This window comes from Pygoscelis adeliae, unplaced genomic scaffold (genome assembly GCF_000699105.1).
Source record: "Pygoscelis adeliae isolate BGI_AS28 unplaced genomic scaffold, ASM69910v1 Scaffold183, whole genome shotgun sequence".
Taxonomy (NCBI): domain Eukaryota; kingdom Metazoa; phylum Chordata; class Aves; order Sphenisciformes; family Spheniscidae; genus Pygoscelis; species Pygoscelis adeliae.
Window position 1 is genome coordinate 1,560,447 of NW_008824536.1, and position 25,887 is coordinate 1,586,333.

The 25,887-nt window shown below is 35.6% G+C and overlaps 1 protein-coding gene across 1 annotated transcript in view; it reads left to right on the forward strand.

Moving 5' to 3' along the window:
• Positions 1-25,887, forward strand: part of ADAM10 (ADAM metallopeptidase domain 10) — a 43,027-nt gene that overhangs the window by 778 nt on the left and 16,362 nt on the right. The window contains exons 2-5 of the mRNA XM_009321605.1: positions 674-824; positions 14,895-15,013; positions 16,745-16,903; positions 25,161-25,264. Coding sequence (XP_009319880.1) covers positions 674-824; positions 14,895-15,013; positions 16,745-16,903; positions 25,161-25,264 — 533 coding nt within the window. The remainder of the gene's footprint in view (positions 1-673; positions 825-14,894; positions 15,014-16,744; positions 16,904-25,160; positions 25,265-25,887) is intronic.

The following is a 25,887-nucleotide window of genomic DNA, read 5'->3' on the forward strand; positions in this document are numbered from 1 at the left end:
CTAGTTTTGGAGTAAAAAAAACTATTTTTTAAAAATGAAAATATTTCTTCTTATCTTAAAGTTTCTATTAGAAAATTCTTCTGTACCACAAGCCATTTGAAAAGGCCAGTAACTCATACTTAAATTTACGTATTTTGATTTTAAATGACATCATTGTCATTTTAGCATTGATGCTGCAGTCCATCTTAATACATATTTCAGAAAACATTGAAGATGGAATTTCAGGAGTTCTCAGCTTCCACTGAAATTCATGGGCAGTTTATTTCTCAGCTGAAGCTGAAGTACATTAAACTCTATATTTGGACATAAAGGTGTAGACTGTGTTGCATTGCATTAGCATATGCTTTAGTCTATTTAGTCACGGTTGAACTCAATGATCTTAAAGGTCTTTTCCAATCTAAATGATTCTATGATTCTATACTCGTTTTGGTTGAAATTAAAGTGGGAGATGCCTTCCAAGGTCCACCTAACGCTCTCTAACTGCAAGTATGCATTCAGTCTGTGGGACCACAGTACAATGAATCTGAAGTGTACAAGGGAGAAAAAAGAAGCTAAAATGCATATAATGTAGAAATTGGGTCGTTTTGCACCACAGATCTGCCATACCTGGTAGCGTGGTTGTAACCTTAGTAATTTCTCAGACATGCTAAACCTTACTTTTTTCTCTTTTCAGGCCAATATGGAAATCCTCTAAATAAGTACATTAGACATTATGAAGGATTGTCGTACGATGTGGATTTGTTACACCAAAAACACCAGCGTGCCAAAAGAGCAGTATCGCATGAAGATCAGTTCTTGCGCCTAGATTTTCATGCTCATGGAAGGTTAGTGATATTTTAAAAGGTATTTGTTCTAAACATTTCATTCATATATGTGTTTTAATTATAGTGAAATGTAAATGGTGAAATACAGTCATCAAACTAATGTTAGCTAGAATACACTAAAATGCAGTGCTTACAGTTTCTATGAAGTATTTGCTCTGATGTTTAGTATAAGTTTGAAATTGTTGCTTGTAATCACTCATTCAAACTTCTGGTGGTAACTATTAACGCACTTTGAAGCTTAACTAATGGAATTGTACTGGGAACAGAATGGTAGTTGATCCTGAGTTTATAATGCAGCTTTAGCATATTTTTTACAACAATTATGCCAAACTACCTGAGGGGATTAATTGAGAAAAAGTAAAATTTCAAATTGCATTTGAAACTACAAAATAGGCAAAAAAAGTGTTCTGCTTCATGTATAATAGTGTTACCTGTTTTCTGTGCTATTGTGGAATTTAGCAGTTATTTGATGTGGGGAAAACATAATTGCTGTTACAAGATGTGCTTTACCTTGCATTTACCATATGATTGTAAGATCCAGTACAAAAGTTAGATATTCAGTGAGAACAACTGAAGTATAATTTGTAGGTTTCACTTAGGAAGATCTCTGTGTACTTTAGAATTGCCTACTTTTTGTATAACTGAGGAGAAACAGGAAGAAAGTTAAAATATTTGTGTCTGTATCTTTGTTTCTTTGACTCCCTCCTTTGCAGCACCACTGTCTTAGTATATATTAGGAATACGTAATGCCCTTGCTTTTCTAATTATTTCAGTTACAATTTAAGTAATTAGAACTTGATAAATAATTGCTAGCCATATATAGAAACATAGGAAGTTTGACAGAGCAAAGGTAAAACCAGGTCTTCTGAATCTGTCTGGAATATTGTTTTATGAGTAAGTGTTCTGCTTCTGTGCCAGCTTGTAATTTCTTCAGGGAATGAAGTGTTGCTACTGGAGGTGTATGGTGCAATGACTGAATTTCAGTGCATGATCCTAAAAGCTTAGCATTAGGGTTGTATTTGTAACAGCTGTAGAACTGCAACCCAAATCCTGAATTTGAAGTCCTGTCCTTAAAACCACATTTTTGGGTGTGATTTTTAGTCCAGGGAATTCTATTATTTAAAGAAGAGTCATATTGCTGCTGTCTCTGCTGTAGCTTCACAGGCAAACTCTAGTCTTTGTTATTAAATTGTTCTAATAAACAAGACTGCAGAGTAGAATGTTTCAGAGGCTCTTCATATTGTAAATCTCTCCACTTTTAAATTAAATCATATCTCCAGCAAGGTTGCAAGACAGTGAAGTTTAGTTTCGGTCTAATGCTGCCACTCTTAAGCTGCAGGCTGATGGTTAATTTAGGCTTACCACAGTCTGTGCTACTACAGAGAGGAACAGGCCTGACCGCATTCTCAGCGTCGTCTTTGTGCTAGCACTAATAGTCTTAAAACCATGCAAGGAATAGGATCTGGGAACTGATCCAGCTGAAAACTTTTTGGCAAAAAAAATAATATGACTTGAAGGGGTGATGGAGGGAGGACAAGACCATTCTTTCTGGGAGCAGTCCACACTTCAGTCCACTTGACAGGTTCATCTTGTCATTGGTAAAGATCCCATACTACTCTTCTGTAAAATAGGATGCACAGGCTAAGCTAAGAGCTCTATCTGTGTTAATAAGGTGGGCTGAAAATCCTTATTGTATAAAAATGTTAACTGTACATACAATAATGAGGTCTAAAAAAGATTTCCTCTCTTACTTCATGGATCTTAGTCACACCAGACCTTAGACAAACAGGTTTATAAAGATTTTGATAACAACTACTATTACTCATGAAGCAAAGTGTTGGTGTTTATATGTAGAATTGATTCTAAATGCCTATGCTCTGAGGCACAAATCCATCATTTACTGAGGAGGCTGAATGGAAACCTACTATAAGGTCAAACCAGTCTGTAATTTAGGATTTTGGTAGTTTCCTGTGACACAGCTAACACTTCCTGCCAAAGAGAGGGTAGTTGACAGGCTGTAAATTTAGTCCACAAATTCCTGTTAATTGGTCTGAGTGTGTTCTTACAAAATATTTTCATTCTTCTTTAGATATGAATTAGGAAGGATCAAGTGAATCGTGTTTTACTTCATACAGTCTATCTAGTTGCTTTGAAGGTGCGTAGCAGTTTGAAAACTGTATAAATAGGATTGCCTTTTTGTGGTTGCAGCTAGTTTATTGTGAGTAACTGTTTATAAGTGATGTATGTCATAACTGAGAATGACAACATTAATCTTTCTATCAAATATTCTAATTACTTTGTGCTAAGGTAGGAAATAAAGCTTTTGCAAAATATTTAAACCATTTAGATTTAGCCCATGGACTCTTAAAGTGCTGTTTTATTTAAATACAGGTGATGAAAATTAAAAGCATTCAGTCAACACAAGGTTTGAGATTCTGAAAACTTAAACCTGGTTTTTTGAAGGGCCTTATACCAAATGGTTAGTTAAGACTTTGTCCAGGTGTAGTGGTTTATTGGCATACAGCTGTCCAACTTGTATCTCCTTAGCTTAATAAAGATACTAAACAGCTGCTACTTATGAGTATTGAAATGATAATTTTCTGTTTTGAGTTGGCTTCTGATTAAATGGCTGTCTTCTGTAGCCAGGAAACAATGGAAAAGCTGTCCTAATATTTACTGCCGTTCACTGCTGGAAACAGCAAATGAAGCTAGCTGGATGACAACAGTTCTTATGCTGTATCTCTGGTACCAGTTTGAACTTCATAAACTTAATCTTTCCATTTGTGCCAGAGAAAGCACCTGTTGGTCATGTGGCCAGTCAAGATGGGAAGGTGACTTGACTGGTTATTTTTCAGCCAGATTAATTCGTCATTCAATTCGGTATATAAGCAAACTTCCTGTAAGAAGAAAGGGTGCAGAAATAAGCAGAAGTGGTGAGAGGGAAGGTGCAATACTACCCTTTTCAGTGGCAGTGCTGACAAATGCCAGGTTAGCATTCATCAAACTTACAGTTTCATTGTACAGAAACTGGCTGGCAGCTACAAGTATTTTATGATTGTGTAAGTAGCACCTGTTCTTTTCAGTACACTGTTTGGATTTAAGAACTGTATTTCATATACCCTTTTGTTGAAAAAGGAAAAAATAACAACAAAATTTAAATATTATATATTTACACCAAGTTAGAGTGACCATTTAACTGTGGGCTAATAACAGTTTAATAATGAAATGGATACTGTAACAATGGGATTAAACCCAAAGCTACCTTTTTCCACACCAGACTCAGTAATTTTACAAATGGGTGTATAACATGTATAACATGCCATCATTGAGAAAAACCCTGCCTTATTTAACTTTCATCTGAAAGTTAAATGCTACACAGTACACTGTTAAGAAAGAAATTTTTCAAAACTTTTGTTCTTGGGTAATCTAAAATATAACTTGTTATGGCAGATGTAATGAATTAAACCAAACCAGCCACTATTCAATGCTGAAACACTAGCTTAATAGGGCAATTAAAATTGCTGAAACTAAGCTATGGATACCTATTAATTCTTTTGAATCATAAACAGTGTAGTTTAGATGAGTTGACTTTATTGCTTCACCAGTGGTGCAAAATGTGCTCATTTCTAAAATGCTTCAAATTGGAAGGAATGCGAAGTTTTAAAACGGTCCTGGTTGTGTATCATAGCTCTTCCACCTGCCAGTTTATATTGAGTGTTTTAGTGTGAGTTAATTTAAGGTGCCCTTTGAGTCCAGGGAAGGTTCATGTAAAGATAATGAATGCACAGTGTGCATATTAACCAACTAAGTTCCTGTTATAAAGTAGCTTTTGAACCCACTCCACACACCACATCCCACACCCCCCCCCCCCCCCCAAAAAAAAAAAAACAACCCAAAAATACATGGAATGATTCATAGAAGAGCAGTGCCTTTGGCACCAGCTTGAGATACAGTGAAGGAATTTAATATGGCATAACTTTCTTTTGCACGTCGAGGTAATGTCAGTAGTTTTGAAAATGAAGTTGTGACATCACTAAAACTGACATTGTATTTTATACCCAGTTTTAACTTAGTCACAAAATGTGTACTTGCACTTGTTCACTTACTAAACACAACCCTTCCCATGCAGAGAAGTTAGAAAGTTTTCTTCACTTTTTCAGTATAAACATTTGCAATATATTCATCGTAGAATGTCTTAAACTGAATTCCTATCAACTGTAGAATGTCAGAAATATACTGGATACTTCATTCATAGTGATTTCATTTTGAGGACAGAGCTTGAAAAACTTGCCTGACATCTGATGTTCTCTGAACTATACCTTTTTACCTAATGACAAAACTGAATTCCTGAGACCCTGATGCATTCAGAAGAATGAAGGATCTACATCTATGTAGTGTTTAACTGTACTGTCAGTCAACTTTTTACTTAATGCATTCGTAATAACTTATGCTTTCTATTTTTTTTTTCTTAATTTGTCCTGTTGATCACCTATCCACACCCACTTCCACTCTTTCTTCTGGATTAGTTGATGACTCTCGCTTGAGAAAGTTGCCTATGCGACTTGAATGAACAGTTGAGTTTTCAAGTGGTACTTGAACACAATAACACCTGCTTATTACTAAATTAAAGATACATTGAGAACTTCTTTCAGATGTTTTGCAATTTTGCTACAGTTTTCCTTAGATTTTTACCTAAAATTTTATTAAAAAAAAAAAATACTCTAAGTTGTTAAGTTCAGACATGTTTATTGGAATATACAGTCTATATATGATCCTTGTAATAGGAAAACCGTTACTAGAAATGCTTGCAACATCACTTCTTTGTAAGCCATACAAAAAAAAGACCTTTCATATGGTTATGCTTGTAAATATTAAAGCATTCACATGTTGAATATTGTTAGGTTGTTCTATAAAACCTGAGATAGTTTAAAAATATGGGCTTCTCTAATAAAAATGCTTCTCCATGTTTTAATTTGGGCTTTCAAGTCACAGCTGCCAAGTCCGGATTCTTTTAGCCCAGCATATTCAAATCTTAAAAACTAGCTCAATATAGGGTTAAAATCATGTAAATATTAGATGATTATGTCGGTGCAACTGGAATAACCTATTCTTCAGCCTCCACCACTTTATACATCAGTTCATCTGGACTCAAAAGTACTTAACTTCCTTCTACTGTGCTCCAAAATGTGATGGACTGTTATAACATATTTTCAGATCAGTCTGCATAAATGCTTGTGGAGGTTTGCAGTATGATAATGAGAAACTTGAATACCTTCTAACTAATGATGAAACACAAGCTTTGCTTCCACTCCATTAAAAATCAGTGATACTGGTGGTTTGTAGTGATCCTTGGTGACCATTAGATGTTTTCCTTCTCTTGTTTCTCATTCACCAGAATGTTCTTGCCTAACTGTTCTGCGTCACTACAAGGACATACCCCTATGTATCCAAGAGAGCATGTGCCCAGCTCTGCTCTGTAACTTCAGAACTACAACAATAGGTGTTTTTTGGAGGGGAGGGAGTTTAGAAGAATCTTATTATCCTATCCTTCTTGGATTTGTATAGGGAGGGAAGGAAGGAGAAGAATTTTTGTCTTTATGGTTCTATATAAAAAGGCTAATAGCATGCATGTGCCTAATATGGCAAGTCCAGTGGGCACCAAGATCTGGTCATTGTTATTTCAAATAACTTGACAGCTAAAGTGCCTATCAGTGCTTTCAAAAGAGACGGTGGGTGCCAGGAGTCAGGAAGACGCTGTAAAGCAAGCTTCCATTTGTGGTTGTTTTGCCTGATTATGTCAAAGTGCTGAGAGTAGTGTTTGATCAATAAGCAGCTGGAAAAAAACGCATCAGTCTCACTATTGCTACTAGCAGGGTACTGCATGTTACTGCATGTAACCTTTTTTCCTGTAGTTAATGAGCAAATTTCCTACAATGTCTTTATTATTAAGAAAACACTGTGTAAAGCTATAATATGTTGCAGAGTGACCATGCGATTCAGCTGCTAGGTGAAAATGCTTTAACTGTCACCCAGGTTGGAATAAAGTTCAATAAGTGATTGGTTCTTAAATGTTCTGCTACCTTTTACAATGTTTTGCATTGAGCAGAGGAACTTTTATAACAATGAGAGCTTGCGTATTGTGAAATTGCATGGCTTTGGGTCTTAATCTGTGTTCACTGTACCATTTGGCAAGGGATATTTGTGAAGCTGTGTTTGCTGATTGGCTTTAATATTGATTTTCTGTGCAGGTATCTTTTTCATAAATATTTTGAACAGCTATCAGTCATACATTAGTTGAGCTTTCTGGTACAGTTGTGAATGGTAGGAGTGGACCACAAAATTTCAGAGCTCTTAATTAAGTATTGAGGGGTTTTTATTCTTGGTTCTATAGTAATCTGTAATCCTTTGTATTGCCTTCATTATTCAGAGCTGTTAAATCTTTGTGCTTAAATAAGATAGTTATTGACTGTATTTGAGTAGGTTATGAAAATGAAGGAGGCTACCTGCACAGAAATCATATTTGATGTGTTGAATTTCAAAAGTGACATTCTGAGCGTGCTGCCATGCTGCCTGAGATGGACTGAAGTAACAGAGCTAGTTACTCTTGGATTAAAGAGGACTTTATGTTGTCACCTTCTGTTTTTTATTAAACACTAGATGTTCTTTTTATGGCATTTAACTTATTTTTAAGTATTTTTGTAATTGTGCATACAACATAGTACTCAATTAATGAAATGGCTTTGTCTTCTACGTTCTGTGAGTCTGTCAGAACATAAAGCAGATTCACTGTTACTGGACTAATCTGAAAATTTGTTGTGTCTGTTTTTCAGTTCTGTGTGCACTTAAACACCCTCCTAAACAGACTAACTTCTTAAATAGGATGTTTTAGTGGTCATCAAATAGGACTGACTGGTTGGCTTCTGTGAGACTTATGTGAATTAATTCCATGAATTTTACTAAGTGAAGTTTTTGCAAGGTTTGCTTACTACCACTCATTTTAGGCTGTCCTGAGTTTAAAAAGAAAATAAAAATCTCTTTAGTTCTTACTGTAGTCTTTTCATCTTTATTCAGTGCTCTGTGACCATTCTTCAATCATCCCCTGCCTATTGTACCTTTTAAGTTACGTATCTTGACAAATAACTTGCCAGGCAAGAGACCCATGAATTAGATCTCACTTTCTACATGTTTTGTCAAAAAAAACCCAAAACAAACCACAAAAACCAACCACCAAACCACCCTATGTTGGTGCTTGTAGGTAAAGCAATTTTATCTTGCAGAGAATTGGGAAGCAGGGACCTGAGTTCTTACTAATTATTTTTTTAAATGAAATTAATCTAAAAAATATTTTAGGGTCTGTGGGTTAAATGTCTTGCATTTTATGGGTTTAAATACAGGGAGTTGGAATATGTGTAGCCCTCAGGAAAAGAGACATTTAGTATTTCACTCGGGTTTGTCTAGGAAATGCCTGGTACAGTGGCATCGGACTGGTGAGACTGCCCAGCTGAGGCACAGGGTTTCCCAGCTGTACTGCTAAAATTGGTGTTAATGCTTTAGAACTTTGCACCTTGGCCAACAAACTTTAGTAGTTGTAGCCATGTTCTCAAAAAGCCATGTTCTTAAAATGAAAAGCAGTAGACTTAAATGAAAGTACTTAAGCTACGTGCTTCGTATGTGCTCATTATCAGCTAGCAGATTTCTCTTCTTTCTATGTCTGTTTCACTAAGAAAGCTTCTTTCTAATCTAGTTTCTTAGTTTGAGTTCATGTAGTAACTTTGATGCCTTGTGATTTTATTCTAGTACATCTTTACCTGTTTTCTTTTTTTGATCTTATGTTTTTGAATTATGTTAGAACATGGCACTGCATATAAATATTCAAATTTATGTAAATATAAATGGGAAGGTTATTTTGCATAAAAAGGAAACCAAGTGACAGAATCTGCACTTCCCAAAGAAGTCTTACTGGAAGGGGGAGGGGGGATCAACCCTGGGTAAAGACTGTTCTGCTTTTAAAATCTTTACACCGTACTCTTCAGGACAGCGAGATACTTGACTGACTTTCTTAGAGTGTAAATTAGCTAACATGTAGCTACTTGTAATCCTACTTGGATGGTTTCTGTTATCTGAGCTAGCTTATGTTTTTGCAGCTATGTATATCAAGAATAATCAGTAGCAAATTATTTGGGATGAAGGCTGCATCCTCAGTTGTGGTGTTCTAGAATAACAAGCTTAGCAAGTCTGACTTCTGGAGGTCAGGAAAGAAATCTCTGAACAATCGAAGTGCCACCCTAGAGCTGTCGATGGAAAACAAACATAAGCTGCAAGCATTCTAGCTGGAATTGCAGTGTTGCAATGCTGTAGAGATTGTTTTTTAGTTAAAGACTTACTAGAGGATGATACCCTCTATCTGCATCTAGGTGGGTAATAGAATGATAAGCCTGGAGACCCTATCATGTGCTGTTTCAAAGATACGTTTTCTTTAGTGTCAGTAGCAGGACCATGTGAATTGTCAGTTAAATGATGATGTGGGTTTAATAGTAAGTGAAAACAGTGTAAAAAATAATAATGTCCATAAGTGTGATGATTCTGTAGACTTAGCTTGTGAGTAGTTTAAACCCACCATTAAGTTGTTAAGCTGTCTTCTATTTAACATAGTTCAGGGTTGGAATGAGTCTGATAGTCTGTGGGAACTGTGTTTAAGTTTTGGGATGCCTCATGTGGAAGCAGTTAGAAAGAAGGGCTCAAATTATTCTCCCCTTCCGTTTATCGACCCCCTTCCATTTTTCAGAGAAGAGAGTCTTTTATCCTTACTTTTCCCATTTAAGAAGTGAAAGACTTGCACCTCAAGCAGAGTAGTATCTTCTAGATCCTGACTTGTGAGGAGGCTCATGGAGGCGCAGCTCCAAAGATTTTTCTGGTTCCTACTGAGAATAAAAGAGTATGAACCTAAATGGACTCTCATTATACTGGAGTCACATTCCATACTGCTGCCAACCCATCGCCTTCTGTTTCTTTTTCCCAGCCACTTCTTCCAGCTGTGGAGTAACTCCTCCATCTCCTTTTTCCTTTGTTTAAAAAAAAAAAAATAAAAAAATTAAAAAAATCTCCTCTGGTCACCGAGTGATTCTGCCTGCTCAGCCTGCCGCTGGTTACAGCAATTTGACTGAGGAAAGGCAGGAAAGGGAAAGCACCAAGTGCCCTTTTGTGTACCGCTGATAATAGCTCTTTCTGCCAGTTTTGGAAAAGTCTGCAGACTTGCTATCAGTGTCCCAATATATTAGACATTCCATCATGGCAAAATCACTGATCTTAGAAGGTGACTCATACTAAAAAGAAATGGATTAATAGATTAATCATTAACTCTTACACGTATACCTTTATGTTCATTTTATCAAGTGCTGTCAGTATATACACACAGCTTTTTTTTTTTAAATACTTGCTCTGTGATTAGAGCATAGGGTTGACATGTAACTCGAGCCCATGGGAAACTACTGGGTTTTAGCTAAGTGTGGTGCTCTCAACTGTGTTTTTTCTTTAATTATCACTGAGTTGCTATGTTATGTACTTGCAAATCTGACATAGTCTCCCTGAGGTAAGCTAAAGCGAAATAAAAATCTACCTTTTGATAGTCTTTAGGGTACTGCCATTAATGGATAAGATGTAGTTTATTATCACAGCAGATTATATAACAATATAAACAGTTTTACCAAAAATTCTGTATTCAACCAAACGAGCAACCATACAGTAACCAAGTAATGGCCTGTTACCATATCAGTTTTCAGATACGTGTAAGACAGAAGCAGTAACAAATAAGCAAGGTCAAAACTTGGTCTTAATTGATTTAATTCTATTCTAGAGACCACTACTGCTGGGAAATGTCTTATGCAAGGTAGTAAGTGTGTAAATAAAAGAAGAATTGTTTTTCTGGAAATGGTTATCTTCTGCCTGGTGTGTAGCTCAGCTAGGGAATGGGAAGTTTACATTGATATAGGTGCTGGCACAGAGAGCTCGATGCATGCTGTAGAAATCGTAATTACCAAAAGGCTTATTTGAAGCTTCTTATTTCTTCCATTGTGGCAAGTTTTAGAAACCATATTCAGGAATGGTATGGACAAATTTGTTGAACTTCTCTGGAGTCTCCTGTCCTCAGAAGAATTCATGAAGTTACTGGATTTAAGCCAGGAAAGAAAACTGAGATGCATTCCCTTCCACATCATTTTGAGAAGGATAGCGACTAGCTTATATTCCTTTCAAGAAAGGGGAAGTAATACTAGCTTTGAAAAAATTTAGAGGAAATGTTAGGAAAACTTCTATATTGGGCAAGACACTGAAATGGATTTTGTAGGGTCTCTGGAAGTTTCTTACTGAGAAATTAGGGTGTTGAACTGGATTTTTCTGGGGGTCCCTGCCAACTATCCATTTGTTTGAATCAGTCATTACAATTTGGAGTCTCCCCACCTATAAACTGGCATCTTTTCAGTGCAGTTAATTTCACTGACACTTGTAAGTAGTACATTAGGATGTCTCTGTATAGCCACAAAAATGGAATTTACTTTCTCTACTGTAGGTTTCATGTAATACGTGGGGTTTTATGATTACCATTCTTTAAAGTTTAGTGATTTTGTTCAAGTTGTTAATTCTTGGAAGTAGAGACAAATAGATGCTTGTTTCCCACCACCCCCAAGTTTCCTCTCTTTCCCCCTCCCTTTTTTGGTGGGGGAGAACCAAAGGAAGATTTGTCACTTTGTTTTTCATTATTAAAAGGGTGAACAGTCCAGACAGATAATCCTGTTCCCATCAAGCATGTTTGAAGGACCAAGAAAAGACCTGTTTAAAAATAGCTGTGAGACAATCAGGTTATCTAATAGTTTAACTAAATCAAGAAATCAAATGGTCAGAGAATTGTTATTGTGAAACACAGCTGCGTTATTTTGTATTTGAAATAGCTCTATTTGCAGGATTAGAGAACTAATTTTATTAATAAATAGATAATCAACAGCATGGGTTAGAATTTGTAGTGTTAGTTATGTACCAATGTGGAAAGTAAGAAGAGGGGGAAGATGAAAGGAGGATAAATAGAGGCTTCTTAATTTTAAAACTAGTGAAACTTTTTGTTTGGTACATGAAACTTCTAACAGTCCATTTTGAAGTGACAGATGGGGTAATATTGATGGAAGGGTATCCCGCCCAGAAGGAAGAACCATTCCCAGCTTCAATAGACTCTGGGCTTCCCCTTGCCCCTCCAAAAGCACAGTCCTGTAGTGCAAGCCATCAAGGCAAAACTCAAAACTGACCCTAAAGTGTGATTAGATGATAGTCAACAAAGGTAGTCCAGAAGCGCAATGCTGAATATCATTCTAATTTGTAAGGATGAGAACGTAGATGACTTGGCAACTGAGGAAAGGATACCCTGGACAGCTTCACAATTGAAGCCTAGGGCTAGGTCATCTATCTACTTGGTGTTATTTTAGGCTAAACTTGGTAAATTACTCGCTTTCATTCTGAGATAAAGTCCACTTTTTTCCCACTCTGCTGACATATATGGGAGTTAGTATATGAGAAGTCCTGCGTTGCCTTACACAGTGTACTTCAAAACAATAAAGAAATTGATGATGCAGTTGAGTGTTAGAGATAATAATTGCTCCTCAATTTTATTTGAAACTTACATGAATACAACCAGAAAAATCTAATTTTAAAGTAACTTTTTTGCACTTCTGAGAGAAAAATGCTATATAGATTGAGTTGTTTTTTTCAGAAAACCTACTTTTTTCACCAGGAAAAAGTAATTTTAGCCATAATAGGTGCTTTTGCTGGGATTAGTAGATACTTCAGTTCATCACAGAGACAGAATTATGGTAAGAAGTCTTCTATCAAATATTAGAGAAGGGAGGAGAGTGATTCTAAAGTATCCAGGATCTATTGTCATTTAACTTCAGTTCAGATGCACTTGAAGAGAGTCTGATCCATCCTCAGTAACTCTGTAGAACTCAGTCACAGGGAAAACTCAAACTAAAATGGAGTTCAAATCTGTGTAACACTGAGCAGTGTATTACAACCAAAGTGAGTGGAACTTCTTGAAGTACTTGAATGAAGTTCTTCAAATTTTTATCAGTGCTGGTCTTAATTTTTTTTTCTGCCTGTTCATTTCTAACTTCTGCCCAGAAGAGCCACACAAGGTGGCTAAAAATCCCCCACCCCCCAAAAAATGTATTGCATAATCTTGTAGCATTCAGTTCTATGATGTTTTTCTGGGTTGCTTGTTCGTGTTATCTCCTCATCCTCATGAACCTCTATGTTACCAAAAGACAGTTTGGTAAAAGAACTAAGAGCTAGTAAAGAGGCTAACTTGAAGAAGAATAATTCTTGTGTTTTGTCTCTGCGTGATATAAATACTAGCTGTCTATCATAAAACATGCCTTTCCATCTGGGTGTGGATAGCTACTAACTGCTAGCTGGTGTGTGTTCTTCGGTTACTCCAATACTCAAGGGCATCTGTAGTGAACTGTTTCTTCCTTTTTAACAGGAGAATCTGCCCTCATAAAATACATCTATGCTTAAACTATAATATGAACACTGGTTGGCTTGGCACACAGCCCAAGAGTCACAGGGAATTGCTGAAGTTTAACCTTCCCCATCTACCAGCCACATCTCAGAATTTCATAACCTTGTCGTAGATAGCTCTAACGCATCACCAGAGAATACTCGCTTTGAAGCTTTAACAACACTGTGGCAACGATAATAAATAAAGAGAGTTTGATTGTGAAATACTGTTTGCATTACAGAATAGTCAATGTGAATCACTAGAGCTCTTACCAGGTTTTAGGTGTAGGCATGGCTTTTTTCTTTGATCTTGAATTTTGCATCTTAATGTACAGTTGTTTCAAAATACTTATAACTGTAGTGTCATATTATTTAATGTGCAAGTGAAGACTGAACATCTATTTTGTATATGCTTCAGTTGTACTAAAAAGTAATTAGATTTAATCAACTTTACACTGTGGCACTTACTTGTTTTGGTTATTTTGCTGTTAGCACAAATGGATACTAGCTTTCACTATGGAAGTCAGCTCTATCATTAGTATACTGAGAGACTGGTCACGTTTTTTTAGATGAAGACTGACACATGTGGTCAACTTATCAGAGTTACTTTTTATGTAACAAATTGGTGACATAACTGTAATATTTCTTCAATTTCGTGACTGTGCAGAAAGAGGAAAAATATAGGAAGAAAATCAAGAGTAAAATTGGAATGACTGAAGTTTCAGCAACTTCACTGATCTGTATTTGCACAATGTGTTTATACAAAATTTAAGAGAATACCAAATTAAATTCTGAAGCAAGCTAACGGTTCACAGGTATGAATTCATATAATGTCAGGCATGTTAAAACACTTCAGCTATGTTGCTTGACTTCACTGAACCAAACTTTTATTTTTGTACGAAGAAAATATAGTAGGTTTCATATAAAGATTAGTAGTAGGATTTGCATCAAAGAATGTAGTGTTGTAATTTGAACAAGATCATTCAGTGAGTAGAGTTATTTACATAGTTATGCATGTAACTGTACCAGTTTAAGTATTTTTTTATTAAATGTTGTCCATCTTACAGAGTTTCAGTTGAAACAGTAATTAGCTCACCTACATTTCATTTACATTACTTAAATGTTGGCAATGAAAGTAAAATAAGCTGATAGTTGTTCTTATTTCTTCTGCTTCACAGTGCTGTGAAATAAAATAGTTGCTTTTTCCCTTAAGCTACATCTATATCTTCTGGAGGAATGGGAACAAGTGTATAGTCAAAGTCAGCATTTTAGATTTATGCATTTGTCTAACCCTGTTTTCTGGGTTAAATCTTGTAAATTTAGCTACTTGTATCAAAAACATCTAAACAGTTTTGCTTAAGAAAATCCTTCTAGGCTGTGGTCTAATTCTTGTACAGCATAAACATTTTCTACAGATAAATTTTACAGGGTCTGCAAATTGTTTGCACGAAAATGTTGGTTAGAAGTACTTTGCTTAGTGCTCTTGTAATTGAAGCTCAAAGCCAATTTACCATCTTGTTTTATTCATTTTAGACACTTCAACCTTCGAATGAAGAGAGATACATCTCTTTTTAGTGATGACTTTAAAGTAGAAATATCAAACCAAGTAATTGATTTTGATACCTCCCATATTTACACTGGACACATTTATGGTAAGTACAACACTTTAAAATGGATTAAAGAGCAGTCACTTTAAACAGGAGGTTTTTTAATAGTACATGCAGAAAATGAATATCTGTATGATTAGGTTATCTTCATTATTAAACTTTAATAATGCATCTAAATACATTTAAACTCCATCTGCTTTTAATCTCATATGAGTCATACTTAACAATTGAGTATTTTACCTAATAATTTTCATATCCATAGAACTTGAGGTTCAACTCTTGTTTATGAACTTACTCTTCATAGAAGTCTGATGCATTTAAAAAAAAAGGGGAAAAAGCTGTCTGTGTTAAAAAAAATCAGGTACTGTTCTTAGTTTAAAGGAATTTAAGGAATATAGACCTACCATCATTAAGGGTAATATACCTGATTTCAGTAAATACAAAAGATAAAATTGATTAAAAAGGAAGGAGAATTAATGAATTAAAAGCAGGTGAAAAGAAGAGAAGGATTAAGACTTACTCTGTCCCTCTTTATACAGTCTGTTTGATTCTGAAAGGAATCTTAACTGCTTCCTGAAGATGTCGGTTAGTAATGTCCTACAGTCTGAAGTGACTGTTTTAAACTGCGAAAAGAAGTATACACGCTTAGCACTTTATGTGCATCTAGGTAGACCAATGTACCAGTTGACTTAAGTAGGTCAGAGGGCTTTTAAGGTGTGTGGGGTCTTTTATTGTTTTTTTTCTTATTTTGTGAAATTATTTCAGAGAAGCTTTTGGTTCTTTCCTTATGGCCGAGGGATGAGATTAAAGGATCCACATGAACCTACTCACTGGGCTTACTCTACATTTTCTTTTAATCCTCTTTATTAACTTTCTCATTCAACCCAACTTTGTACTTGTCATGAAGATCATGAACAAAGTTAGTTGAGTAAATAAAGTGTTTTGCTGTTGGTTCTTGATTTCCATTCAGATGAAGAGTCTTCCTTCCAAGTACTCTGAAATTTCCAAAGATACATGGCTTATAAATTCAGGGTATTAATGCATGTTCTAATAGAATATAGACTGAAGTAACTCTGGGATCAGTTATGAATATCTTAAAATCAGTGTTCTACAAAGCCTATTTCTACTTTTTGGTGTTCTCCCTTAAGAGTTGTATAGCATATCTTCAAGATACTTCTTCCAAATTTCAGTACTGTGTATGAGCTTTATAAAATTCTTGATAATTGTTAATTAGAAATTAGTGCTGGTTTATGATAAGAATGAGTACAGTTCTGATAACTTGATAGTGTGATTCTGAACCCTCCTCAATGGAGGAGTATATAAACATTCTTTTAGTAATCTTTCATCCTTTTTATGGAAAAGGCTTGTTGGGGATGCTGCATGTTGTAGCTCTCAATGATTAAACTTTGACAGTTGTACTTTTCCAGATTGTGACTGTTTATTTAACTTAGTAACTATGATTTCGGGATAACTGTATGTCTTACTGTTGAATAATCTTAGCCTTAAAAATTCAGACACAAACTTTCTGCAGGAATGTCTTACTGCTGTTATCCAGAATCTTATTACTGTATAATTCATACAGGTTTTTAGCAGTTGGGAACTGGTGCATGATCAGGATAATTATGCAAGTATCATGCTTTAGCGTTCTCTGCTTATCACCTTGGGTAGTGTGTATGCTTGAAGTTTGCACAAGGACACAAAAGACTTTCACAAGGACTGAACGCTTTTAAAAAGGGGGGGGGGACCAAAAACTAAATGCACTTTTTCCCTTAACAGGTGAGCAGGGAAGTCTTAGCCATGGGTCTGTTATTGATGGAAAATTTGAAGGATTCATCCAAACTCACAGTGGGACCTTTTATATTGAGCCAGCAGAGAGATATATTAAGGACAAAACTTTACCGTTCCACTCTGTCATTTATCATGAAGATGATATCAGTGAGTACTTCCATTTTGTGCTAGAGATGAAATAAATTTTTCTTATTAAATGTCAAAAACTGTAAGCCATTTGTAAGCATCAAATGAGACTTCAGCTTGTGTATGACACTGTGAATCATGCTGTCCTGAAGTGATTCATACAGTTACGGTGTGAAAGAGATTTATAGCAAACCAAAATGAGTCTTCTTTATTGTGCCATTTTAAGAAATCCTTAGCAGTCGGGCTTAAGTGTATAAGCAGTGTATTTTCTACTCAGTGGATACATTTCTTTTGAAAAATGCATTCTTAAAACGCTCTATACTGATTGTTCTTCCCTGTGATCTGCAAAATAAAGGATAATTAAAGTTCAAGTCACTAAGCATTTACCTACATCTAGAGAAGGTGGTACTTGTGGGAAATAAAAGCTTCCCCTGCACACGTAGGTCACAGATGCCTTCAGAGAGCTCTTTAGAAGGTGCGGTGGCACCTAGTACGTCCCATTTTACACAGTAGCTGATGGAAGCGTACAGAGAATACTACTTGAATTTGAAAAGTATTGCCCCAGAAGTCTAGCTTTAGTTGTAAATGCCCAGAAAGATGAGAACATACCATGGAATACTTCTACATCTTCAGAACGGATCCATCGGAGTTCTTCTGCACTCTACCTGCCTTTCTATGTATTATCAGTCTTCAGCTGTAATAAAAATCAGTTTTATTTGATGTTTAAGTAACTTTATTGCAGTATTTTTGGGGCTCAACATGAAGTTGTGATTCCAAGTTTCAATCCTTCCAAGTAGATTGTTGGCAGGGAGTCACTTTAAGATTACCTTTTGCTTACTGAAGCTAACAAGTTGTGTGTTGCAAGCTAACTTTATGTAGGACTTCAATCTTGCTTAAAAATCGATTTAAACGATAACTTCATTTAAAAACTTGTCCCATCAGGCCATTGTGCAAATCCTAGAAGACTTGAGTTTGAAATCTCATTTGGAATTGGATGAAGTGTCTTGGGTTAAATTACTAGAAATGACTTGAACTACTCTCATGATGATACATGTATAAATCATTTTCAAAGTACATCATAATGAGACTGTATTGTGAAAAGAAATGTCAAAAATAGGAAGATAGATGAGGAAAATCTCTGGTTGTGATTTGGCTTTATATATTATCATTTTCTCTGTGCTGTAAGCCAGTGAAAAACACAGGGTTATTGCATAATACTCTCTGGTTACTTCTCTTGCATGAATGCACTGAAGAGAAATGATCTTTCTCTGCTAAAAACTCAGCAAATTTTGTTTCTTTTTTCTAATTGAATAAAGCTTCTGTAATACAGTTGTATTTCACATTCAGTGGCAGTATGTGTGCTGTCTTTGAGTATGTTAAAATTGCTGTGAGCTAGTAGATATGTTTGTCCTTCCTGTTACCCCATTCTGTAAATATGATTACTAACCCAAAATCAAATAGAAGTTGCATAATTTTAAAGAGCTTCTGAATGGATGCAGTTACTGAATTTTATGTACGTTGTGAGTTACACTTGTTTTCTGACTGACTAAATGTGTATCTTCCTGGTGCTTACAAGACCCATATTTGAGAATAAAGTAACTTTTTAGGATAGCATTCTATATACTGCTTTTGATTCTCAAAGAGAAGTTGCAGCATGCATTTAATTTTCAACTCTACAGAACATTGCAGGTGAAAGTCTGGGAAGGCAGTTTACCTTGCTAGCTGCTGTTGGAGTATTACAGGGTTTGTTGCTGTAACAGAAGAGTAGTGGGGAAAAGTAATAAAAAAAATTACAAAAGCCTGATGTGAAACCATAAGATATGTCTTTTATAACAACATTTCTGTGAATAATTTGCACATACTTCTAAATTCTTTGGTATGTTTTATAGGTCTCACTGAACAGTTCAATTCACTGCTTGATAGTGGGAATACTGGACTACCACTTAGATAGCACTTTCTGTAAAGCAGGCAGTGACTTATTTACAAAGGGTTTTATGAACCCTGTTGTAGGAAAGAGGGGGGGGAGGGAAGTAAAGGGACATAAGGCAGTAAAGTGATTTGCCCAGTTTGCAAGAGGCGGGACAAGCAAGAAGATTGTCTCATGTCCCCGTTCCTTATGCTGTAAATAGTGGGTGACTAAAAATACTCTCATCACTGTTATCAACTAATGACAGAAATAGAACTGTACCTTAAAGAAGCAGATAGTTCGATTTTTATGAAAGTTAGTATTGCTGTTTTATAGAAGTGATCTCTGTTGGAGGAGTAAATGGATCACTTGAGAGCTGGAAAAAGCTAATGATGAAATTGGTTCATATTAATGTCTTATTAAAGTGAATGGGAGCAGGTTATGCATTTTTTTTAATTATTCAGATGATGGTATGTTGGCTTACACTGTTTTTCCTCTTGAATCTAGTGCATCAAAACCATCAGTTAGAAACAAAATCAGATTATCAGAGGGGATTGTCTAAATCTATTCCGGAGAGCCACATTAAAGCAACAGTACAATATGGCTTCCAAATCACCAAGTGAGTGAACATTGCTGCTTGCTCAGCATGGTTGAAAATAGCCCATGCTGGAGCTAAGTCCAAGCAGCACTATTTGAAAATGTGCCACTCCTGTTGGTCGCTGTCAATGCAGAGTTTGATGTGCATGCATTCTGATTGTATAGTTTAACTTTTTTCATTGGTATCCTAGATGCCTCTAGGATTTCTGTGATCTGAAATATCTGAAGTATACAACTGCTTCTGTCACTTTCTGAATAGTGCTTTTGAGGCTAAAATTTTTTTGCCTTTCATGAGAGCTATTTTTGTATAGAACTGCAGCTCCAAAAAAAAAACCAGCAACAACTAAAAAAAGCTAAGCTTTACAGTAGCTTTAAAAATAAAACAAGCATGCAAATCTGTTTTTATTGCTCTAAAGCTAACTCCTGTGAAAATAGAGTCAAACCACTAGTATCTTACACAGGACAAAAGCAACAAAAATGCTCACATTTCTAACTCAGGAGAGACTGGGGAAGAAGTCATCTTTGCTCTAATTTGGGATATTTTTTGGTCACCAATGTTTCAGCCTTTTGAAACAATATGCATTTTAGTGCTTTTCAGAAATCACAATGCAACATATGATTAGCATCTCAATGAGTTCTTATTCAGTAGTTAAACAAAAGGGTTTTTTGTAAATGGGGATTATATTGTCAACTTTATAAGGCAGCTTTTGTTACAGTGGATGTGGTGACCAGTGGAAGACAGCCTTCTATTCATGACTCAAAACACAAGTTGAATGATTTTAGTTTCTAAACCACTCTTGATCAAACTGTTTCATAATTTAGTGCTAGAAAGATGCAAATTGCTATTTTCATTAAAATATTTTGGAAACTTTAAGGATTAGTATTTCATTGGAACTATATTTACTTTATTTAAATCATATATGCTTCAAATGTATCCCTGAGTTCATACTGTAAAATAGGGAATCAGTATTTCCTCAGATCAACAGTTGACAAGAAAATCCTGTTCAGACCTTCAGGAAGATTAACGTGGTCATTCAATTGTCTTTATGGTCTTAGAAGAACTATACAGCTGAGAACAGAAAGTAAAGTATTTAATTTTGCAAAGCCCTATCTGCTGAATGAACTGACCATTGCAAGCTATGTATTATTAGTGAGAACTTGGTTTCTTTTTTTTCATAATGTGGTTGTTGATTTAATAATGAAGGTCTACTTGGCAGTTGTCATGGGAGCACAGTGTGACAGACTGCTTAGAATGAAATCTGCAATAAGGTTTTTCTGTATCTGCTTAAATTTGAATTTTGTTCTGACACTATTGCTCTTGCTAGTATTGGGCAAATCTCTATGGCTGTTGAAGAACTGAATTTTCATCATTTTTAATGGCAGTTTGATGTCATATCCTTGCCCCAGATGCCTAAATCCAGTATCCATTAAGTAGTTAACCTAAATGCTTAACAGATCATACTATTTACTGACAAGTAGAAGAAAAAAAATCATGTGATCAAGAATCTTTTATCCTTTTTTAAAGGATAAAAATTCTTATTTTGAGCATCTGTAGTTGTATATATCATTAATAATGATCTGCTGCCTAGTTAGAATAAGATATCATTGTCAGAAAGTATGAAATGACCAGAGGTTTTTTGTTGTTTTTTAGGATTATTATTATTATTATTACATTATGATTGTCGTTTACTGTTTTTTAACATTCTGTCAGGATGTGCAAAAATTGAAAGTGGAAAATGGGAAACTGGACAATATGGGAAAAGAAAAATAAAGTATTCGTTTTGCCTGAGGATTTTCTCTAGTTAAAGAATTGATCCTGTAATTAAACTCTTCTTTTATAGATCTGATGGAAAGTAGGCTTCTAGTTTTTCAACTCTGCATTCACTGTAAGCAATCATTTCATGGTAAAGGCATGTGTTTTCTCTTGATCAATTCACAGGGTTGTGGTAGGGATAGGCTAAGAAGCTCTTGATTGCATAGAGCTGGCAGAAGGCTGTACCTCTCAAAGCATTTAAAAGCATCAAAAGAGCATGGACCAGACTTCTGTGATGTGGGTCAAAACTGTCCAAGTCATCTGACGCCACGTAGTTCCTGCTTAGCTCCAGAAGTGGAACTGCTGCAGGGGGTGGTGGAAATAGGAAGTCTCGAAAGATGAAGAGGGAACAGTGCCTCCACAGTTTGGGGGTAATGCAGCAATTATCGAAAGAAAACTTTGTATGCAACTTTCTCTGTAAGCTAGACATGGTTTGAAAGTAAACTATCCTATATTACCTGCCTCCTGTGTTGAGCGGGGTGCATTTGTCTTTTCCAGCACATGCAAAACCTTGGCAATTGCTGTTGCAGACTGTTTCATGTTCAATCCTTTATAATTTTAACTGTCATGCTTTTAAAGTGTTTCTTACTAGATTAGTACTTTTGAAGTGAGAAATATTTGTTTGAATTGCAGGCAGTCAGTATTAAAAACATATTAAGGGATTTCCTAACCTCTTTGGGAAACAAGATACAGAGGAAAGACTGCTTATTTTGTGTAATGCACTGAGAGCATTTATTTCTCGTACTGTTCTGTCAGCTGTCATAATGCCACAGAATATGAATAGAAGTGTGGTGATAGCAGAAAATGGCATTTTGTGCTGGTGCAAAATATGCTGTGCAGTCATGTTTCCAGTTAATTTCTAACCACCTACAGGAGTTGCTTTAAAGTTACGAGGGTTTTATGTAGATGAAGCGTGCTGATGGTGAGGCAGTATTGTCTATTACTCCGCCTTTGTGTAACGTGCTTTTGTCGCAGAGATAAGTGGTCAATGGTGTGAAATCGGGTAGTGGGTAATGAGAAACTTAGATTAAATACAGTAGAATTTTTTTTAATACTGTGGTGGGAGGAAAAAAAGGTGGTGGAGATGGAGAAGGGAGTATCATATCCGTAATCCTTTGCTCTTAACTCCAATCTAGTGATAGTAAACAGGATCCCAAAAAGTACAGATGACCTTAACAGTGAGTGAGCGGTGCTTTCTGTTTAATATTGGTTATAGCAAAGCCAATATTCCACTACATTGCTAATCAAATTGCGTGAGGTGGCTTACAGTAAGAGCGTCTCCCCCCACACACTTTTCTCTCTCCATTCTTCTGTCACTGTGCTAGGGCTAACCATACTGGGAGGACTGTGATGAGACAGCAGTTCAAAAATAGTTATTTGTAAGGTGTTAGAAATTGAAATGTGGGAAATTAATATGCAGAAAATCATTAAATAAACTTAAAAGGTTCCAGTAACAGTAATTAATGAATATTTCTGTAAACAGTGAAAGGAAAATACCAGTTCCTTCCGAAGTCTAGGATTTTTTAAAAAACCTAAGTACTGCACATTCATTGTAGTTACCTCTCAAAAGGTTTTTTCCTTTTTAATTTAAAGAAATAACCTTATTAGAATCCAAACAAATTATCTCCCACACAATATCAAGATTTTGCTAATAATCTTGTTCGCAAACACTAGTCAAAACAGAGTAGGCATAAAGTTGACGAAAGAAAAAGTAATTTGGTTGTATGTTGGAGCAGCTTCTCTAAAATTCAGACTGGAAATAAGTTTTGAAATGCAATACTGTATGTGGATAGCTTTGCAGTAGATAAAATTAATTTGCTAGTGAGATAATGAATAACTGTTTACACCCAACTATAATCTTTCAGTTAACTCTTAGGCTGAAACTTTCTTTGCCAAGAAGCGTGTTTATTAAATCTGGTTCTTTCCTACTAAGCAAAGTTTACAATTGCAGTAAAATACTTTGTACCTGGAAAAGGACCCAATTTGAAAAAAATTGTTAACTATGTTTAAATCAGCCTCATTTGTCATTAACTAGTTTTAAAAAAACAGTATTAAACATGACCTCTTTAAACACTTGTAAATATGTATGATTGAGAGGAATGAAGGTTGAAAGACTGCTTTTATTTCTTGATCAGTTCTTTTAAGCTTATCTGTCTTTGGATATTTTAGAGCATAAACTCATATTAAATGGTTTGTTTTTTTCAGAAGTCAACATTAGCTGTATGCTAAGGATATGATTTTTTTTTTAATTTCTGTTTGCTATTTAATTTTCCCCCAGCTTTTAATGATTGAAATATGAAGTTTAGAGCTTAATGATATAGGGAGAAAGTCTGAAACAAGTTGGGCTTGTATATTGAAATAGTTTAGCAGTATCATACAGTATGACTGCAGGAAACAGGTATGAGAATCAAAGATAATTAAAGGCAACTGTCAGATGAAATGGTACCAAAGTGCATACTCCAAGAGTACATCTACTGTGCTCCAACTGCTAACAGGCTTTGACTCCACAGAACCAGACTAGTGCTAATCCAGGGTAAAATCCCCTGAAATGCATATAATGTGGACATCGGGTCCTTGGTGCCAGGTCTTAGGCTTTATAAATCTACTCCTATGTGTCTGTTCCATTTACTCTGTGATTCTGGATCTTCACACCCCAGCTCCCAAAAAACAACAAACCTTGGTAAAGTTTACACGTTTCTGACAAAATCTGTGCCCTGTTGAGATGATGATAAAACTGTGGTTTGCCCTAGAGAAACCGGTTCCTTAAGTATTTACATATGTGGCTCCCATAATCTGTACTCCATTATCTCTTACTGGGGCACCAATTTATAATGGGATCCAATCTGCAGAGAAACTGAAGGGGCAAGACCTCTTCCCTTCAGTACTTCTCATCTCCGGAGGAAGCTTCCGCAAGTACAGGTTGCTTACAAATCTCCAATAGGTACTAACAGTCAAAACCTAACCATATGTGTCTGAAGCACATTCACACGTGCAATGAGATCTGCATTGACAAGTATTGAAAGAATTACCCTTGGTAAGCAGCCATCTGTATGATATTCTCACTGAGCTAGTTTGGATCTCCAGCATGTTTAACTGATGTGTACCTGGATAGTACTACAGTTTTGTTTTTAAAATTTAAACAGTCAGCTATAGTAAGGAGGTTATGAAAATGTTTCTTTTCAGTCTTGTTTTACTTTGCCTGTACAAGATTTACAGATATATTTAAAACTTAATCTGTAATTCTGTAAATTTTAAATCTACACACACGTGTATATGCATACACACACTGATCTCTTATCCTTAATTGTATTGTTTACTTTCCAGAATGGAAATCATGCATTTCACTTTGTCAATAAAATTGCTAGCAAACTCATAATTCTAGAATTGTAGAATTGAGTTTCAAAACCAAGGTTCATTAAAGTTTCAGTTCTTATGGTATTGGTAGTTAAGTTGCATAATATAAAAATTTTCAAAAATTCCATGGAAGATGAATAAAGTAATAGAATCCTCTAAGAATGTGAGCAAGGTTTCTTAGTTTTAGTTTATGAAGTAGAATAAAAAAACATTTCTCTTATCCAAGCAGTCTTTATTATACTTGACCTCTAACAATTTTCCATTGTGAGTTCACTTTAAGGCTCCTGTCAGTTCAAGCTAATCGGTACAGATGTGCAAATAATAGCTCTCGTTCTTATGTTAGATGTTGCTCATCATACTTTCTTTTGCTGTCTATAAGAAAACAATGTTAAGCAATCGTCAGTTTTGTTCTGTTTGTAAAACTAAGACTGTATCTTAGTAGATATGCTTAATGAAAAAAAGACAGCTGCATAAACTTGAATCTTAGAATGCTTCCCTCAAACTACATGAGCAATATAGGACACAAACTGAGTAAGCTGCAGTGATACAGCCATATTTTGTACTTGTACTTGGAATTTGAAAACTCAACCTGGCCTTCCTCTTTTTAGAATATCCACATAAATATGGACCACAAGGAGGTTGTGCAGATCATTCAGTATTTGAAAGAATGCAGAAGTACCAGATGACTGGTATAGAAGAACCAACAACAGAGGTACAACACAGGCTAATGGATTATGTTGATTAGAAATTAGTGTAATAACTTCCTATTTCTTGTATGTTGTCTCTGTTTACTTTTGGTCAGTCATCATCCCTCAATATTGTGAGGTACTTAAATTATTGCTAGAGGTTTCTTATTAACATATTTTTTTCTGAATTCTTTTTCTTGTTGCTTCTACAGCATAGGTGGTGCTAGCTCATAGTCTTAATGAATCCTACATGATCTTAAATTTATCAACAATTGGAATTTTAGATGTGGCAATCGAGCTTGATTTGAGGAATATACTTTATTGCAGTTGAGAAGGAAGAGTTTCAAGATCCCTTGATCTCTAAGCAATATATTGGTCCTTAAAGAGTAAAAACTTTTAGACTTTCAAGTTATGTTAATGTTACACACCTGTAATACCTGAGTGCTTTCAGTGGTAAATGAAGTCATATGAGTGGGAGGGTCTTACTGGCAATATTGGAAGATTGAAGGGGTTACAGCATGCTACAGATTGCCTGTAATAGGAGGTAAGTGCTCTATGGAAAGAACTTGCATATCTGTCTAGATTCCTGCAGGTTTTTTGCCTTCAGGTTTGCACCACTTGTCGTGAAACTGGATTTCCTCCCCTCCCC